This window comes from Adiantum capillus-veneris, chromosome 13 (genome assembly GCF_014529385.1).
Source record: "Adiantum capillus-veneris isolate H3 chromosome 13, ASM1452938v2, whole genome shotgun sequence".
Classification (NCBI taxonomy): Eukaryota; Viridiplantae; Streptophyta; class Polypodiopsida; order Polypodiales; family Pteridaceae; genus Adiantum; species Adiantum capillus-veneris.
In genome coordinates, this window is record NC_140943.1 from 109636840 (window position 1) to 109654054 (window position 17215).

At 41.7% G+C, this 17215-nt stretch overlaps 1 protein-coding gene across 1 annotated transcript; it reads right to left on the reverse strand.

Moving 5' to 3' along the window:
* Window positions 1-9898: 9898 nt before the first annotated feature.
* On the reverse strand, window positions 9899-12133 carry LOC147444633 (lysM domain receptor-like kinase 3). Its single transcript, XM_086527181.1, has 2 exons — window positions 10142-12133; window positions 9899-10054 (listed from the first exon to the last, which is right to left on the reverse strand). The coding sequence occupies exon 1, from the start codon at window positions 11957-11959 to the stop codon at window positions 10730-10732; it is 1230 nt and encodes a 409-aa protein (XP_086383307.1). The 5' UTR covers window positions 11960-12133; the 3' UTR covers window positions 9899-10054; window positions 10142-10729.
* Between the last annotated feature and the right edge of the window lie 5082 nt (window positions 12134-17215).

Sequence of the window (17215 nt, forward strand, 5' to 3'; positions counted from 1 at the left end):
TCTCTCTCTCTCTCCCCCCCCCCCCCCTCCCTCCCTCCCTCCCTCTCCATTGCCCTCTCCAACCCCCTATCTTTCTCTCTGTCCGACCCTCTCTCTCTCTCTCTCTCTCTCTCTCTCTCTCTCTCTCTCTCTCTCTCTCTCTCTCTCTCTCTCTCTCTCTCTCTCTTACACACACACACACACACGCGCGCGCGCGCGCTTGAGCCTATCCCCTTTTTAGAGATACACACTATTGTAGTCATTTGGCTCAGGTCCTACTCCCATCGATGTGAGATAGGACGTTCGGACAATGGATAAGAATCAATTTGATTGTGCACTTTTTATGCTCAATGCAAGTTTGAGAGTCTCAGTACCACACACTACTAGAGTGCTCAGCTTTTGGTCACGTCCAAACTTGCTTCCCACACATTTTTAGCCATGAGTTAGACCTATAAACTTTCCTCTCCCATCCACAATATGGGCAGGCTCCATTGTGACTCTTATCACCACAATTTTGGAGCATCGAGTATCACTCATCAGCCACACACATACTACATCACATGTAACATTGGTCCCATAGGTCATATTGACCTTCGATGATGATAATAAAATCTCTCTCTCTCTCTCTCTCTCTCTCTCTCTCTCTCTCTCTCTCTCTCTCTCTCTCTCTCACACACACACACACACACACACACACACACGCACATTGGTGATGAGTCTGATGATTGAGTCAAATCATTCCTCTCTTCATGCTTGAGGGAGGCCAACGATGGAGAGGAGGGTGCTGGCTAGGGCAGCGAGGGAGAGAGAGAGGGAGAGGGAGGGAAGGGAAGGGCCAGTGGAAAGAAAAGAGGGAGAGGGGTGGAAGGATTGTGAGAGGGAGAGAGGGGGAGTGATTGTGAGAGGGAGAGGGCGGGGGGGAGCATTGGCTTTTTTTTTCATATAAAGAGAAAAAAAGGAATGAAAAGAAGTAAGTTTTTTCTTTAGAAAAAGCCTCTTCCAAGCAAAGCAATAGAGATATCGCTATTGCTTTGCTTACTCCTTTTCATTCCTTTTTTTCTCTTTATATATATATTTAAAAAAATCCAATGCTCCCCCCCCCCCCCTTTCACAATCCCTCCCCCCCTCTCTCTCCCTGCTGGCCCTCTCCAACCCCCTTGTCAAAGTAAAAAAAAAAACGGGGTGTAGTGTTTTCAACTGGCTAAACTTGTAAAATCTCGATTATATGTGGAGAGGTCCTTGAAAAAAACTGAGAAATTCACAAGTTTAAGTGTAAATACCGGCAAAACCTTCAATTTTTTACCCTTCCCTAATGAAAACCAATCAAGCGAGCACGTATGCCGATACTCATGTGTAATTGATGTGGCATAGATCATTTGATTGCCCGATGTCCAAATAATCCAAATGCACCGAAGATTACGCCATTAAACTTAATTGAGGTTACCGAGGAGGCATCACAAAGTACATTTGTGCTACCAGTAAACGTATTCACATGATCAATGCTCCAAAAACAAAACTATATTCTTGAGGAAAGAGACACGGCATAAATTGACCAATCTTAGAAAAAAGAAGAAAACACGAAGGAAGAGATCGCAAAAAGCAGCGAAGTCAAACCCTAGCTCAAAGACCAACATAGGGACTGGTGACGACCCCGTATATATGAACGACAATGAAGAGGATTCTGATTCAAGTGAAACCATGGAGACCAAAATGACCACTAGGATAGAAACCAACAAGGAAGATCTTCATGAGCCACAATGGCCAGGATCCAAGAAGAAGATAGGAACTTATCCAAACCCTACAGAGGAGATCGAGTGAGTCAAGCAATTAAGTAGTTTGGTAGAAGATACCCAAAGGGATCTAGAAACAGCACCTAGGCAGATCCAGACTCTTACAGACACCGTGTTCCCTACGCAATAAAGACCCTTAGCCATACCTAGTGTCATCCAAGAAGAAAGTGACTTAAAGTCATGGGAAAGTGGTCGTACTCACTTCTTGATGGAAAGAATGTTTACAGAGGGACTACATGATCCTATCAAAGAAATGGAGATCCCATCTTCCCCACGTCAAGGGGCTGAAGCCCAAAAGGTCCCGTTAAACATTACCAAATTGATGGATTTCATGTCTTCAGAAGTTAGAACCACCATCATGTCCAAACTATATAAAGACCCTGAGCTAGTCTCAACTCTTCGAGCCTTCCTCAATGGAGAACTACCACAATTTGCACAGATGGATAGAGCTGGGGAGATGCCAATAGAGGAGGAACACTTAGATCCACAACCCAACCTAGATGAGAACCTTGTTATAGAATTACATGTTAACAAGTTGGGACAATACTTTGAGGGTGATGAATCCAATGCAACCATACCAATCACTACTAAGGGATTAACTGTGAAGGGAATCCTTGATGGTGGCGCTGGGGTTAGCATTGTGACTAGAAATTGCTGGGAAACTATGGGAAGACCTCACCTTGTGACCACAACCATAGTAGTGAAGATGGCCAATGGGTCTATTGTTAAACCTATTGGGATACTAGAAGATTTCAAGATCAAGGTCTTTGGACATAAAATAAGAATTACCTTCATTGTTATGGATTCCTCCAAACACACTATGTCATCGGAGATGATCTTAGGACGTCCTTTCATGAGGGAAGCAAAAATGGTACATGACTGGTCTAAAAACCATGTCTACTTGCAGTTCCAAGATTTTGTCATTCAAGTGGATCTTGTAACTAGTCCAGCACATCCCCTAGGAAACGGGTTTATAATTGATCATAGATCTGACACCACAGTTCACTCAGCCCCATTGCAGTATTGTTACACATGTAAAGCGGACACTGATGTTGGGGAAGATTCTCCTTATATGGATGTACTACCTGGGATGACTCAGTCGGAAAATGTGGATTGGGTCCACCTAGCAGAAACCATAGACACTTGGGGAAATAGGGGGACGACCTGGGTAACACCTGAGGGGGATGAAATGCCACCACTCGTACCATTAATGCTAGAAGTAATGCATATAGCTTCTGATGACCTACAAGATGAAGGTTTGAATGCATTGAAACCAGTCGCGCCTCACAAGACTATAGTCCACACGAGTTGGGGTCAGAATCATCAATTGAAATTGACTATGAGGATGAAGAATCTGAGTTAAATCTTAGTGCAAATGTGGGACAAACCATTCAGGGCCCAGTGGTATAGATGACAATCTATCCAAGGGAGCAGAAGACACAAGAAGTGATTCGTCTAGGGACTCTTCACTAGAGATCGATTGTAATCAAAAATTAGACAAGAAGAGTAAGACATATAAGAGGCAATGATATCGAGCAAATGTGTGTGCTAGAATAAATGAAAAGAAATCTACCGCAGAATGGCTTAATTATATAGGGTCATGTGATGCTCATCGAAAGTTGGTAGATAAGTGGGGTGAATACCTTCAAAGCGTTATGTGGTGTAGTCCACAACCCATTAACATCGCACAACTAGAGGCTACAGAGAAGCCAAATTTGATCCGTACCGTAATAGGATGACAAAATCAAGAGTTAGCTCAACAAAAAAAGGACTCGGAAGTGAAATCATAGTCCATAGAACAACAGGACCCCACAGACTTACACCCTACACCTGAACATTTCAAATCCTACACCACAGAGGAACATAAGGTTGTGTATGCAAAGGCTCAAAGAAAACCTATTGATGGAAGCAATGGAGTCTATGATGGTCTAGCGATAGTTAAGAAAATAGAGTTAGTAGACCCAGGAGAAGAGTCCAAACCTGTTTTCATTGCCCAAGATCTGACAGAGATTGAGGAGTGTGTACTTAAAGAACTTCTCAAGGAATTCAGGGATATATTTTCCTGGACATATCATGCTATGAAAGGTGTTCCACCTTCCGTGGTGCAACACACAATCCCCATGAATAGCATGGCTAAACGAGTTCAACAACGACCCTACCCAATGGATCCTAAACATGCAAAATCGTTCAAGAAGATATTGAAAAGCTTGTGAAATGCGGATTCATATACCCTATTGAGAACTCAGAATGGGTGTCTCCAATAGTGATTGTGCCAAAAAAGAATGGGAAACTCAGAGTGTGTGTGGATCTCAAGAAGGTCAATGTCACCACTAGGAGGGACCATTACCACTTGCCATATTCAGAACATGTGCTTGAAAGAGTTGCAGGGAAGGAAGCTTGTAGCTTTTTAGATGGGTACTCTGGCTACAATCAAATCACAATTGCGCTAGAGGACCAAGCTAAAACAACCTTTATAATTGAACTTGGAGTGTTCGCATTTCGTGTTATGGCTTTTGGTTTAACCAATGCCCCTGCTACTTTTCAATGATTAATAAACATTACTTTTAGAGAATATTTGAGGGAGTTTTCTGAAGCTTTCTCAGATGACCTTTGTGTTTATTCCTCTTGGAAAGAACATCTATCATGCTTATGAAAAGTGTTTGAGAAGTGCAGATTGTATCGTGTCTCCTTAAACCCTTTCAAATGCCAATTTTGGGTTAAACATGGAGTCATTTTAGGGCATATAATATCCAAAAATGGAATTTCCACAGATGAGAGAAAAATTAAAGCCATTGCTAAATTGCCACCACCCACAAACTATAAAGGAGTTCAAAGGTTCATGGGCCATCTTGGTTATTACCGATAGTTTATTTTAAACTTTGCCGAGAAGAGAACTTATATGGATTTCCATCCACCTGGCTGAGGACATCTCCTTCAACGAAATGAGAAATTCCATATCTCCAGGTGTACTACTTTCCATGATTCATGCTTATGATATTTATATTTTTTACTTGTTTTTACATGGTTTGATTAAGTGCATTTAGTTATGTTTTGTTATCTTCCATTATAGCTATGTAAATTTGTCTTTGTTTAGGTTGATGAACTAGAGTTTAGTCTTATGGATGAGCCTTGAGGTTAGAAGGCCGTGACATTAGATTATGACTCATTTACTTGACCACTAGTCTTAGTTGGTAAAATTATCTAGGTGTTTGAAACCTGAGGAGTCTTTTAGGCATAGAGAATCTTGCTCACTTCAACAACGAAAGACACTAGTGAGAATACAAAGTACATGGAAACAAAAATAAAAAGTACCACAAAGGTAAAATCTTAAGTTGGAAGAGAAATCCCGGCTTGATTTGGTAGCTCACTCACATGTATTGTCTATGGTACTAGAGTCCTTGAGGTTCGCAGTGCTTTGAAAAGCAAAAAGCCCCGGACATACAAAATAAGCACACACGAAAATAAATTTTTGAATGAAAAAGAAAACAAATTGATGACATAAAAAAGACTTCCATTAAGATTTTACAGTGAAAAATTCAAGCTCTTGTTTGGAGTTTTGAGAGTTAGTTGCCTAATCAAAGCTAAAAGGCACAATTGGAGAATCTTGCATTTAGATAATCTTCCTCACTTTGCTACTACTATAGTAGTTGTTATAACCTTAGCCATACCTACCTCATTGATAGATTCATCCATAAGCCCAAAACTCTTGATTGATTAATTTCATCAACGTGCAATTTATTCGTCTTTAATGGCAGTGTAGCATTTCATAATTCTTTGCAATTACTCATGTCCTCATGTACTTTATATGTCTCTCATGATTTATTTCCATAAAGTTCCGCTTGCATACTGAATTTGTTGTGCAGACAATCTATCCCAGATGCTCTACCACCTTGACGAACGACCTTCATCTAGCTAGCTTCCGAGGATAGAATCTACATCAGCAAGGGGGACATGTTAACCCATGATGCCGCCATTATTATTTTGTACATATGTTTAGTCATGGACCGGAATTGTCGGACCAAGAGGTTTATAGTAAAAGGCTGATGATCGCCGATGAAAGACGTACCAAACCCATTTAGCACTCACTGACAAAATATGGACGCCCATATGTGAAAAGGATGGCAAGCCCTAGATAAAACTGTAAACTAGGGTTTTCAAAGAATTCTAAACGTGCAAGCTTTGTTGTTGCTTCACCTCTTCTTGTGTGTGTGTGTGTGAGAGAGAGAGAGAGAGAGAGAGAGAGTGAGAGAGAGAGAGAGAGAGAGAGAGAGCGATCGAGCATCAGTGAGCACAGAGGCACGGAGAAGTACGAGCGGCGACGCGACGGCTTCTTCTCAGCATGCAGACGGAGTCCCTCGGCGGCAGCATTGTAGGACGTGAGTGACACACTGCCCTATAGACGTAGGGCTTGTTTGCATCTGTCAGGTTGTGTGCTTGTAGCCCTGCAGCTCGAAAACGGCGTATAGCAAGTCTTTAGAAGTAGACATTATACATTTTACTTATCATTAAAATGAGCTTACAAAGGACTTCTTTCATAGGTGTATATACATGGTTCTTATTGCTTTTTACGGATTCTCTATGCTTCCACAATGAGTCATATCGTAGAAGAGGTCATAGCCTAAAGCCCATGCACAACTCAACATGTGTAAATGTAGCTTGCATGCTAAAATTTCATGGCCACCTCTCACCTGCACACAAAATGAAAGCCCTTTTAGCATTATACAAAGGATCTTTTGTTGTTTTAGGTGTTGTATACATGATCTGTCAAGGTCGTGTGGAGGGGGAGAAGCTCTCTAAGCCGTCAATCTATTGTACTTTCTCCTACAGAACTCGTCCTTGCAGTCCACGGGTGCACGCCACATCAGCAATAGTAATATAAGCCATGCAAACCAATGATTGCTTCCTATATCAACAGGCAAAATGCGACCTGCTTGCGACACGTCATCCCTCGTAATGAGCTAGGAAAAATTGCCTTTGCAAAACTGCCATATCAACAAGTGGAATCCGTCATTTTTCCGACTGTCACCCGCTGCAAGAAGAGTGTTGCCCCCCCCCCAACCCAAAAACGACCAGGAATGGTCGTGCACAAACCATTCCCGTAATCAGGGCTCCCGGCCTTCGCCAATCGCTCATGATTAACAGGAATGGTCAGTGCACAACTATTCCCTACACCTTCAAAACATTGGGAACTCCGATTTACAAACCGATTGGAAAGATGTCAAGAACGATATAATATCTACCTAAAAAAATTAAATTTCTCATAGATTTAACATATGGGTAAGACTTTAAATTTGAAAAAGTTATGGTATTTGAAACTCATTAAAAGACTAAGCACCAAGAAGATAATATGCACACTCGTAATCACAAAAATGAAAAGGTATTCCTAATGGCTTCAAAAAAAATAAATGGTGTTCCTAATTCAAAAATTTACTCAACAAAAACAAAAATGATGCGTTAGTCTATAGCATGTAGCAACAGACAATGACGAAGCGTGTAGACTTACAATAGTATTAGCTGAGAAGGATAGATACGAGAGAGAGAGAGAGAGAGAGAGAGAGAGAGAGAGAGAGAGAGAGAGAGCAAGCAAGGACACTAGAAAGAGAAGAAAACACTAAAGTGAAAAGAAAGGAGAAGAGAAAACACCTCTTTATATGGACACAAAAGGTCTTTTGACTTTCGACCTTCATACGTCTTTTGACTTTCCGTCTCCATCTGTCTTTTCATTTCCTAAACTAACCTTTCATTTATGCGCTCAATATGTTTTGAAAGAATCATTTCCTAAACTCACCTTTTACTTATGCACCTAATATGTTGTGAAAGAATTTTTATTTTTCTGAGATTGGGGAGGCCTAATCGTATTCACAAAAATGTTAGTACAAACTAATCAATTGTTCACAAAAGAATTCTTCAAGCAAAAGATCATGATCTGCATACTTCTGTCGCTATTACCATATTGAATTGACAATTTCCAAAGCAGATATAGATGATCAAGACACTAAATCGGGTCAGGGCGGGGGGGGGGAGAGAGAGAGAGAGAGAGAGAGCACCACGTATGCTCCCAAAGAAATGAAGTATATTGGTCACATTACATACTAATTCAAGTTAGGGTTAGCTTCAACACATAACTCTGTGATTGAGCTTCACAACTTTTACCACACTAGACATATGTTATCTCAAAATCTCGTTGGACTAAGTTTCTCAGGGCATCTCCACTTGAAGCTCCATCTTTGCAATCTTCGTGCTCAAGTCGAAAGTGTAGCTCAATCCCACTTCTTGGCAGAGAGAGAGAGAGAGAGAGAGAGAGAGAGAGAGAGAGAGAGAGAGAGAGAGAGAGGAGCAAAACTTGCTATCATAGCAGTTGAGAGATAGAAATGCTTATTCTACTTGGGATAATAAATCAAGAATGATTACTACTATGAGGTTAGTCATGCGGTCGACCATGGTGACAGGGACGCGAAGGCACAAGGGCCAAAAGATTATCTAGCGGCTTTTGCATATTCCACGACCTTGTTAGCTTTCTAAGTTGAGGCTTTGCCATTTCCATGATTTTTTGCACAATTACAGACAGTTTTCAGTATGTATTCTCTTTACTCGAGAGAAAAAATCATGGTTTAAGCTCCCTTATAACTGGCACGGAATGAAGCTCTTAGTGCCTTTCCATATACGCCATTTGCGGTGGGCCTCCTGAAGGAACATGTAGGACTGGAATCATTCACATCCCACAAAAGTAGATAAGTTGATAACCAAACAGTTTATAAGGGTGCTACAAAACCTTCATGCAAATTGGGGTCCTCATTTTTCTGACATGTCTGTAGTTTCAAGCTTAAAGATAAACATGGCCTCCTCCCATTACTATCATGTTCAGTAAAATTCCCATTTAGCCCCAAGGCTCAGAGTTGTTCAAGTATGACATGGAAAGCTTGGAATTCACATAAACCCCTCCTTGGGCTTGATAAATCTTCTAACAAAATGCATTCTTTGTTTAAAGCTGACCGCATATGGGCAATCACTATTTAGATCTTTTTGTAATTCCATCAACAAGGATAAAGAAGCTAGCATATTTGCAAAGAAAGTTTTAGTCTAGTGGAGGCAATTGTGAAATGATGCAAAATACAAATGGAAAATAGCTCTCTTGAGTGGAGACTTCAACCTTGGGATATCCAGCTGGTTCAAGAATTATTTCTGAGCAAATGCACTCCAATCCTCTCACAGGTAAAGAAACCAAGTTCGGAGCCCTCCCTTGAGAAGGGTGGAGTGGCCCTCCACCACCCCTCGATAAAAAATGTCGTCATTTGTCCCTCACCCCACTTTCTTCTCGCCAACAAATGGAACATTAGCTATGATATATCTACTAACATAATATGGCGGAAGGGGGAGCCCTTTACACGTGTCGCAATCTGCGACTTGAAGGCTAAAGTCCAAAACAAAAACAAGCCCCTTTGCACGCGATAAAGAGGGAGAGAGGGGGAGAGAGAGAGGCGGCCGGCCGTACTAGTATACACAATGAACAAGGTGAGGCCTTTTCATTGACAAAACCCATTTACAAACTAACCAATAAAATAAGATTGCAATGCTTCACGTGCAAAAGTCAAATGTATGCCTATCTCCCTTCTTCACCAAGACCTGTTTTAGAAAGCCAAAAACTAAAATCACTTGAAGTTGAGCCGGGATGGAAATAGAATTTTCCTTGGAGGATATGATGGCTTTCATGTTGACTTTTGGGAGAGATGCATAAGAGGAAAGGATAGTCCTGCAGTGCTTCCTCCAAGCTTCCTTCTCTTCTTTGCCTCCATGGATTATGCGCTCTTGTGAGTGGAATAGTTCTAGTTAACAACAGTCCTGCGCAACAGGTAGTATGTTTGCAAGTTGGAGCTTAAGAAGTTAATCAAAGCCACACAATGTCCAAAAGGCTTTATATACTGAAGGATTACCCTGAAATACCATGTAGAGAAACGGTGGGGGGTGGGGGGGGCCGGGGGGCGCCGAGGTAAAAATGAAGACATTCCTGATCATGGCTTCAAGGATCTTACTACATGTGCCAGAGCTCAAGCTAATCAAGCTAATAACTTCTAATGCTCCAGAAGAAATAGATGTCGATTCCCTTCCTTGACAAGACTCAGGAAGGTACATCCTTTTTATTGAAGAACATCAATGGTTGAAAAGAAGCCTTTTTCACCGTAAATAGAAAGGCAAATTAGCGAACAATGGGTGCACAAGCCTTGCTCCAAGCCTAGCTTACAATCTGCATGCAGCTTGTTTTATTCACTATCGAGCTTTAATATGCTCTGCAATGAAGATGAGTTTGCAAGGAATTTAGTTATATAAATTATACTTGAGAGCTCAGTTTTTATATACAAAAAAATGTCTTTCACCTGAAAGAATGTTGCTCTGCCTGTCGGTACCAAAAAAACCTCCGTTTTTTTGGTGCTTTCAAGCATCGGCATGCTGTTGCTGCAGTTGATTAGTCGGTTATCTTTACTATTTGGTGCCCTTAAGCCCCTGTATGTTCATCCACTGTGTAGTTGGCATTTGTCAATTCACTTTTCTCTCCCTAGTCCTTTCGATTTAGCAGAGTCATGTACAAAAATTCATGCAATACCCCATTAACATGGTTGTATCCATCAAACAAAATATCCTTTAGGGATCCAGAACCAGTTTCTTTACATTGGAGCCACAAATGCTAGTGCTCATGACATGGGGCGAGAAATTGAAGGCTCAACTTCGAGGAATCCAAGAACTTGCGCTGACGTTAACCGTAGGTATAACCTCTTTGATAACATCCTTAAGACCATTGTTGGAGCTTCTAATACTTGTTTGGTATTGAATCATTGATCGAAATCTGTCCAACCTACAAAAATCTGCGAATTGAGAGCAACTTCTCATTCATGCAAAAGGGCAAAGAAGTTAACAGTCCACTGCTTCAACAGAGATCTGTTATGAAATCAATGAAGGCAAACTTTTCATCTCCCTTCCAATGCCATCGTTCCTGTCAGCGTGGTTCTTTCTTTCTCCCAAGCCTCTGCCGAATCAAGACATATGGACATGCATAGAGCCACCTCTCTCATTGTAGGCCGCTTCTCTGGATTATCATCTACGCATGACAACGCTGAACGAACAACTTTCAAAGCATCATCCACAGGGTATGAGTCATTTAGCCTCCAGTCAATCCACATTCTAAGCCTACCTCTGTCACCCTTTTCATCAAAAAGTATAGACCGTGCCTCCTCAACAATTGAACCCTTCCTTGATTTCAACCTTTGTTGGCGCCCTAAACCCTCGCCCTTAAGAAGCTCAAGCAAGACAACACCGAATGTGAAAACATCATATTTCTGAGACACAGCACCAGAAAGGACATACTCCGGAGGCATGTAACCGTGCGTGCCCTTGATTTTTATGCTGCTAGAGGACACCAATTTCCTTTTTCTCTGAGAAGCATCAAGTTTTTCATCACCTCCAACTTCAATCTCTAGCAAAGCGTCCTTGGTGTCTCTAGCACTTACCTCTCCTGTCAAAGCAGACATGCCCACAAGTGCGAGCTTGCCCCGAAGAGCCTCATTTGTAAGCATAACGTTGCTGCTTGTAAGATACTTGTGAGCCGATTGCAAGCTAGTGTGCTGATGGACATAATCGAGCCCTTTGGCCACATCAACAGCAACTTGCAAGCGAGATCTCCATGTCGACAACACCGTGTAGCCTGGAGAATGTGTGCTGCAAAGGCAAGATTGCAAATTTTCCCCATGAACAAGCTCGTAGACAACAAAGACAGAATCTGCAGCCGCGCATCCCCCCACTACCTTGACAAGGCTACTATGATGCAGCGCATGCACATTTCTCAGCAATTGATTGAAATTCTTGGCAATTCCAGGCTTCCGGACAATAGCAACATCTGATCCGCGCAGCACACCTTTCCATGCAGAAGAGCCTATCTGTTGAGAAGCGTTAAAATTGAGGGTGGCAGCGGCAATTTCCGAGCGCCTGTAGGAGAGAGGGCGCTGGGGAAGGAGGTCTCTGATGAGGGTTCCAGCAAAAGCGCTGGCAAGGGAGCTGCTGGACGTGCTGATTGACACGGAGGAGAGATCTTTGGAGGAGAACAAGCCGCTGGCCCTGCTACTTGACGCTAAATTATCATTCTCACCATGTGCACTATATGTGGGTGCACGAGTTTTAGGCAACCACCATTTTAAGCACATCTCACGACAGAAGCAGAAACCCTGAGTCTACGCTGCGATCAGAGGAAAGAAGCTCTGTGTGTGCGCGTGTGTTAATGGGGAGACAGAAGGAAAGGAAGAGGAAGAACGCAAGTGCCTTGAACCGCCTTCCGAGTGAAGACCTTCGACGTATGTGAAACGGGCCACTGCGGGTGGAGAGGCAGGGTCCCATGGACAATGTACAGAGATTCGAAAATGGCAAAATGATTGGCAAGTTACTAGCCTATTTACGAATTGTTTTCCACAATTCTTTCACTCATGCCACGTGCACCTTTTCATTATGTTGAATCCACACTACTAGCTCACGCGACCTGCCTACCGGTGGGTCTCGCTCTCTTTTACCATCGTTACATGTGTGTGTCTGTATGTGTATCTTTATACATATCCCCATGACACACACACACACACACACACGATGGACACTATCAACAATAACCTACCGATACTGTTTATTCATGCTCAAATGTCAGTATGTCCCACTCCGTCTTCGGCGCACACGAGAGAGAGAGAGAGAGAGAGAGAGAGAGAGAGAGAGGAGGAGGAGGGAAGGTTAATGTGTATAGTGTACATCTTCTTTTTTGGCTTTCTAAAAGAAGCCTTAGAGGAGTGTTGGGCTAGACATACTTTTAATGTTTTTATTGACTAGTACAGCCAACCGCCTTCGGCGGCCTCTCTCTCTCTCTCTCTCTCTCTCTCTCTCTTTATCGTGAGCAGAGGAGCTTCTTCTTTTTTTTCTCATTTTGGACTTTAGCCTTCATCTCGCAGTTGTTGACACGTGTAAAGGGCACTTGCCCGCACTTGCCCTACTGTTATAGAATACATATAGATATTGAGACATACCTTGAATGTTATTTCAGCTTTACAATAGTAGAAGATGATTGAGACATACTTAAATGTTATCTCATCCTTGCAATAGTACATGGATCTTTTTATTTCACCCTTCAAGCATTAACCCTTTCAAGCATTGGGTTAAGCATACTTTCAATGTTTTTAGTAATGAATCATGATTGAGATATACCTTAAATGTTATTTCAGCTTTAGAATAATACGTGGATATTTTTATTTCACCCTTCATTCACGTTTTGACATGTCTTGACTTTTCTTGCATTCTATTATTTTAGAATGTTAAAGTGATGCTTCACCGTGCATGATCTATACTATAATAAAAAGGGAAGGGATTCCCTCTCCCCCCTGTCCCTACATGTGACAGAAGCAGCATGAACCGTCTAGTGTGCCTTGCGCCTCTCGAACGAGAGAGAGAGAGAGAGAGAGAGAGAGAGGCGACCGAGAGCCGCTACCAAACTAATTCTAGTAAATTCTATAGACACACACACGTACGTATGTACACACACACACATACATTGATGAGTTCTTTTTATTTCACATTTCATTTCAGAGCCTCACATGGCTTAACTTTTTTTGTATTCTATAACTTAACTTTAATCAATATTAGAGAAAGTCTCTTTTATTAAGCAGCGGTCGACCGATTTTCCTCCTCATCACAAAGAAGAGAACCAAAAATATTAGCATAAATTTGCAAGATTTTTGAACTATTTTCTCACATATTTCACCGTTTTTCTTCCCTTTACCATGGTTTGCAATCGGCTAGTCTCGATTTTCAAATGGCCAAGGCTAAGCTGAGGCAATCCTTTCAGTTAAACTCAACCTTAATGACTTTAACACTTTTTTTATTTTTTAGAAAGCCACTTTGACCCTTTCACTTGTTTGTTATCGTGCATTTGTGTCCATACAAAAACATTTGATACAAATTGTCTTTTTCTCCTTACATAGATCATTGAGATCCCTTAGTATTACTCCTACTACATTAAAACTTTTTTGCTTTTTTTTCTTCTCCTTCCTCCTTTGCACGATCCTTAGAATTGTCTTTGATACAAAAACATTTAATACAAATTGTCTTTTTCTCTCACTCGCATTTACCAACAGTACAAGTGTGTGTGTGCCTATCTTCATACATCTCTCCATGACACACACATGATCCCAATGAGGGTGAGGGCATTCAGACAAAGGTGTTATGAGAAGGGCCTTATGACTTGCTCATACACCAGCTAACATCGAGTTTACCAAATGACTTTTCCCCCCACACTAAACCAACACACACACACACCTAATCCTAAAATCTAGCTGAATCTCCAAGCGATAAGTGAAGCACTGTCAAAATCTGCCAATCACATTTGGCCTTTTGCATGCTTGTTCACTACTTGTTGAAGTCTATCACTTTGAACGTACCATTATAACTACAACTCTACAATATACATAGAGTAACATGAATCTAATAACACTTACATGACAAAAAATACCAAACAATCAGTACATGAAAAGTAAGGTGGCCAACTACATTCTGAATAGATGCATCCCAAGAAGGCAGACATCTCTCATACTCACAACATGTAGCAAAGGGATGCGTCAAAGGCCCATCTAGAGCATACCTTGCAATCAGTGTTCTCCAGCAGACGACATCTTGGAGCATGGGCTTGTCAATGACTTGTGCTTTGCCAACTACATGTAATTGCACATCAAAACTTGCTTCCCTTTCAGATCTCTCTCTCTCTCTCTCTCTCTCTCTCTCTCTCTCTCTCTCTCTCTCTCATTTTGAGACACTCAATCTCAAGCAATGCTCACGCTCCTTCTTTAAATTAGGGCATAAATGTAGAGACTCACGGGTATAAACATGGAGGTGCAATGCCGAGGTCAACTCTCTCACTCTCAATATAAACCCCCCCCCCTCCCCCCTCCTTTATGACGTCGTAAGCCTTGATCCTTGTGATCTGGGAAATGAATGAGTAAATGTGAATCACCTTCGAAGCAGAGTCTAGAGCAGGAGAATGTTTGTAACATTTAATGGCCTAGTAACTTGTGTGTAGCGGAAAATATCATGAACATAGTGAGCATTTCATTGGAATAGATTCCTAATGAGATTAACAAGAGTGCTTGGGTGGAGAGAGAAACAAAAAGCATAACACCTAGTTAGATAGCATGAACAATACTTCAAAAGAGAGAGAAATTAAGCAATTGACAACAGTTGAGGACCGGATTTGCATGGAGCCGATCCCCCCTCCAAAAGGCTTTGTATTATGGTTTCTCCCATCAAGAGAGACATTTTACAATACAATTTCTTGTGTTCCTTCAATACTAGCTAGTGCAATGAAGATGGAAACTCCATGCACTACGCAAAACACTTATCAAACACAACATCAATTCCCTCACAGTTTCAGACCCAAGGCCTCACACACCTTCGAAGATGGTGAGAGCTAGCGGGATATGAGAGTAGATTGAGAGGAAGAAGGAGTATTCTTACGAGAAAGATATACATCTCCTCACATAATCACGCATATTAGCATAGCTTAGCTTAGTAATTAGCATGGTAGAGGAGATGAGCATGCATTGAAGCTTGGCTCTTCGTTAGATTTGCATCACAAAGCCAAGAGTTGTTGGTGTAGGCCTCCCTTCTCACAAGCTTGGAGTAGGTGATAAGCTTTCCATTAAAGCTTGAAAAGGAGAGAGAGTCTTCTTTACTTCACACATGAGCTAGTATGAGTGTGTAGGTGATAATGCCTTTGAAAAATCAGCCCCCTCTCTCTCTTGGTCGACCCTCTTGCTATTTGCTCTTGCTAGCATCCTATTGGACCTCCCCAGCCAATGGTAATTAAGCAGCATAAGTGATAGCCTTCTGACATGTGTCCCCCGTTCCCCTTTTGTGAGAGCTTTAGGTAATTATTTAATTCAACTAAACTCTCATTGGACCCCTTTGCCTCCTGGCCAATAGGAATCAGACAAGTCATTGGGCTGTTGAATGCTCATTGGTCCCCTTGGGAGAATGTCGAATAGTCTTCTAAAGGGCTTAATTCTTATTGGTTCTTTTATTAAGTGTTTTAAAATTAATTAAACTAGATTTACTCTAGCCTAGTTCTCATTGGTCCACCTCCAAGGCCATCCAATAGGAATTGGGTACACCTTGTGGGCATCTGGGCTAGGGAGCTGACACGTGTCCCTCATTCCCTTTGTGTAAAGAAGCTTGTGTGTGTATGTGTGAGTTTCTCTCTCGTCCCCTACTTGCAAGGCTCACCCCCTCCTATGTAGGGATTGCTAAAGACTTTTGGGACACACACAAAGCATCCAATTCCCCCAATGTTTGACCTTTGGACACAACCTTTGAATTTTGGAACCTTAGCATTTTGGAAGTCTTAATGGGCTGAACCTTAGGGTCTTTTAAGCCCATTGTTGCACATGGCTCTTTTACAGATGGCCCCCCCTTTGGATCCCCATTTTCCCTCCTTTGGATCCCTATTGTGGCCTGTCTGCTAGCTTAACCAATATTCTAGCTTTTTCTCCCCTGGCACTTCCCCATATTGAATGATCAGTTTAACATGAGAAAATCATTTAGGAGAATTAGATATTGATTATTATGACATTACCTCTCTCTCTTGAAATCATAGTCGTCCTCGACTATGGGGTAGAGAAGATAAAGCATATTCATTAGTCCTTTTCTTAGCGGGTAGAGGATCCCTATGTTACCCTACGACATCATTCCACAATGGATGACTAGTCCATTTGGCGCTTGAGAACCTACGGCTGCCACAAGCATGTCTGCACATTAGTCCTATCATCTTCCATAGTAGAGTGACAAGCTCTACTTGGTATTCGGGAGACGTCGTCTCGACAACCTTGATTTAAGCATGCATACTACTTCATTTTTGTGCACAATAAAGAAAAAGAGACTCTTATAAGACAAAAATTTTGTTCTTTTTTAACATTTGTACATTTGCTTACTCTTGGGAAGCATTGTAAGCATTGACAAGGTTTAGGTTATCCTTTAATTGTATGCCTTGCATCCATTTTGCATCTTCAAAAGGATAATTTTTAAACTTAATAAGATATCGTTGGATAGTCTTACCGCCTCTTAGTACCTTGTCTTCATGTCGGAGAATGGACTCGAGCTGCAGCACCTCTTCTTGGTCCTCGATCTCCGGTGGGTCTTCAATAGTTGGTTCTTGGGGTGGCTCTCCTTTGTAAGGCTTTAGTAGGCTCACATGGAAAGCATTGTGTATGAGCAATGGTTGTGCAACTTGAGTTGATAAGCCATCTCATTGATTGGCCTAAGAATCTGGAAGGGACCATAGTACCTTTTTGCTAACTTAGCATAGTACTTTTGGTGTCTCGTAGGATTCTTGCCTGTCAAAAATTTATTTTCGGGCTGGGGATCATTCACCAAGTTCAAGC

What these genes read in the sequence shown, in the direction of transcription:
- LOC147444633 (XM_086527181.1), bottom strand. Translation starts at nt 11,959, where the DNA reads ATGTGCTTAAAATGGTGGTTGCCTAAAACTCGTGCACCCACATATAGT.